The following is a 3,230-nucleotide window of genomic DNA, read 5'->3' as shown; positions in this document are numbered from 1 at the left end:
TATTATATAATGATATATTTTCATACCCGCTTTGCTGTTTTTAGATTTCAAAGGGATTACAAGTAGTGTTTTGTATAGATTTGCACTAAGCGTGAATTCCCCATCTTCATATTTATCTGTCCATAATTTTGGAACAAGGTGAAATAAATCAAAACTACTTTGTATATTTGCTAAACATATTACGGTGAGTTAGTATGCTAAGTTTGGGTTCATTTCGTGAACATGGACTTATCACAAAAATGTGATTTTGCCTGATTTTTACGTGGAACCATACTTAATTAATGTAGAGTAGAGTGATTGTTAGGGTACATTGCCGATTGGGGTCATGTTTGTTTTTACTTTATCAAATAATACCATTTAAATTCTTATTGAAAATAGTGCAATACATTTTGCAATACAGTTTAAAATATCACAATATATCGCAATACGACATTTCCAGACAGTACCCAGCCCTAGTTAAAAGCAAACTTTAAATCTATTCAAACAAGAAATATCACACAAAGAGTGTTTACTTGCTGCACAGGACTAGACTGGCGGTGGAAAGAACAGGTAGGCCATGTTGGATTTTTAGGTGAGACAAAATTCCATATACACTTTCTGGCATTTGTGATCAATGAGATATATCTATTCACTTTAATGATAATTTCATATAATTCTGAGAAGTGAGTCGTATATCGATGCCGTCCATTTGACACATCAAAACCAATGACCATAGTTTTATATAATATCGCTTTTCAATTGTTTTGACCTGACGAATTTTTTAATCAAGATTCATATTTTTATGGACAGTAAATGCCTTGTGTGATCCCGACATCAAAATGCATCCCCGGCGCAGTGCCCAAGAAGTCCTACTGTGTGACCTCTGTGAAACTGTTCCACTACAGAGTCACTGTAAAGTCTGTCATATAAATCTCTGTGTTAACTGTGTCAATAAACATCTCGCAGATTCCTCTAAAGATCACAATGTCGTGTCCTATGTAAAGCACATTAAATCTACCACTAGCTACCCAAAATGTCCGAAACACGCCGAAAAACACTGTGAACTTTACTGTGAGAAATGCGGTATTCCTTTTTGTTCTACCTGCAACTCTTCAGGCAAACACAAAGGTCACAAAATATCAGATATTCTGGAAAAATCCGGCTCTAAAACAGGTGATTTACAGAAAGATTTGAAAGAACTCGAGACCAGAATTTACCCTCAATATGAAAAAATGGCGTCCGATGTCCAAACTGAAAAAGCCGAATTAGACACGAATTACGAGAAACTGACAACAGCCACCGATCAACAAGGAGAAATCGTACACCGGGAGGTGACCGCCATTGTCAACCAACGGAAATCCGACATTGCGGAGATGAAAAACAAACACCTGGCCGCTCTAAATAAAAATACAGATGAAATTACAAACAGAATTACAGAACTCAGACAGATCATTCAGGACCTGAAGAAAATACTGGACACCAATGACGTCTCGTTAACATCTACTTACAAATCTAGGAATTCCGAATTTAGAACATTACCGACTAAAATCCGAGCTACATTACCGAGTTTCTCTCCTCAAAAGATAAACAAAGATCAGCTCAACGAAATGTTTGGTTATCTGTCGCCATTATCCTTTAACACAGAAAATGGCGAAACAATGAAGTCACCAGAAGCTGTATCGTCTCCTCCAGTCAAACAACTGCTTGATGAACCGCGACTCACCGCCACCATAGACACTGGATATCCACCATTCAGTGTTAGCTGTCTCGATGAAGAACAAGTATGGACACGTGGGAATACCAAATTCATAAAGCTCCTAAACCTCCGGAGTAAACTACTGAAATCAATACAAACCAAGTCAGGGAACATGCCGCGGGACATAGCATTGACACGGGACAGAGATCTTGTCTATACTGATGATAGAAATAAAACTGTAAACCTAGTGAAGAATAAAAAGATACAGACTGTCATCACACTACAGGGATGGGGACCTCGCAATGTCTGCAATACCGCCTCCGATGATCTCCTGCTTACCATGATCAGTGATGATTACAAACAATCCAAAGTTGTGCGCTACTCTGACTTCACAGAGAAACAAACCATTCAGTTTGATGATCAGGGTCGTCCTCTCTATTCATCTGGTGAACACATCAGTGAGAATAGGAACCTGGATATCTGTGTGACTGATTATGGAGCTGGTGCAGTAGTGGTGGTCAATCAGTCAGGAAAACTTCGATTTAGATACACTGGCCATCCCTCTAATACTAATGAATCATTTAATCCAGTCGGCATCACTACAGACAGCCACAGTCATATCCTGACAGCAGACTATGGCTGTCACCGTGTCCACATCCTAGATCAGAACGGACAGTTCCTCCGTTACATTCACAACTGTGAGTTATTCCTTCCATGTGGTTTATGTGTGGACATCAGAGACAACCTCTTTGTGGCTAACTATGATAATACAGTAAAGAAAATTCAATATCTATAAACACAATGTTCATTACACATCTCAATGCATTTTGACTACATATCTAAACACAGTGTTCATTCCATTTGTTGTTGTTGATTACAGTGTTGTGTGAACTGCAGTTCTGACTTAATTACAGTTCCATGTTAATTACAGTCCTCAGTCTGTGATGTGTAATTATCGCGTACTTGAGTTTGTGTGTTTAATTGATTGAACATTAGTCTCTCGCTACAGTAGAGGAATTGTATCATTATTATACATGAAAGGTGAAGATCACGAACAGTGATCAATCTCACAACTCCTATAAGCAATACAAAATTGAGAGTTGGGCAAGCACGGACCCTAGATCACACCAAAGGAGGGATCAGGTACCTAGGAGGAGTAGGCATCCCCTGTTGACCGGTCACACCTGCCATGAACCCTATATCTTTATCAAGTAAACAGCTCTATCCGCAGTCACAATTGGTGTGCCAAGAACTGCCTAGCAATGGGTATTAAACAAGTCGGACAGCATTTGACTCAATGATAGGTTGTATTGTGACATTATCTGTAGTAATTACCATATAATGTGCGAAATCTTGACTGTCAACGAAACTGTTCGAAACCCTGCATCATCAACTTGTTTGTCAGAAACCTGCTTCGATATAAAAACTAATCAAACGCAGAACAAGCTATTGCATATCGAATCAGTTGAGAGATATAAACGCATACAGGTGATAATAGAATAGTGTTACATAAATATGGGAAGTTGACGATGGAGAAGATGGAATTATCCCGTTT

General features: G+C 38.7%; 1 protein-coding gene across 1 annotated transcript; it reads left to right on the top strand.

Annotated features, from left to right (window-relative positions):
• The first annotated feature begins 456 nt into the window (after positions 1-456).
• LOC125673695 (tripartite motif containing 13-like) lies at positions 457-2,571 on the top strand. Its single transcript, XM_048910383.2, has 2 exons — positions 457-571; positions 790-2,571. Exon 2 carries the CDS (start codon positions 819-821, stop codon positions 2,469-2,471), a length of 1,653 nt encoding a protein of 550 aa, XP_048766340.2. The 5' UTR covers positions 457-571; positions 790-818; the 3' UTR covers positions 2,472-2,571.
• The last annotated feature ends 659 nt before the right edge of the window (positions 2,572-3,230 follow it).

The sequence above is a fragment of the Ostrea edulis genome, chromosome 3 (assembly GCF_947568905.1).
Source record: "Ostrea edulis chromosome 3, xbOstEdul1.1, whole genome shotgun sequence".
NCBI classification, from domain to species: Eukaryota; Metazoa; Mollusca; class Bivalvia; order Ostreida; family Ostreidae; genus Ostrea; species Ostrea edulis.
Note: the sequence above shows the minus strand (reverse complement) of the source record. Positions and strands in the feature narration are given on the sequence as shown.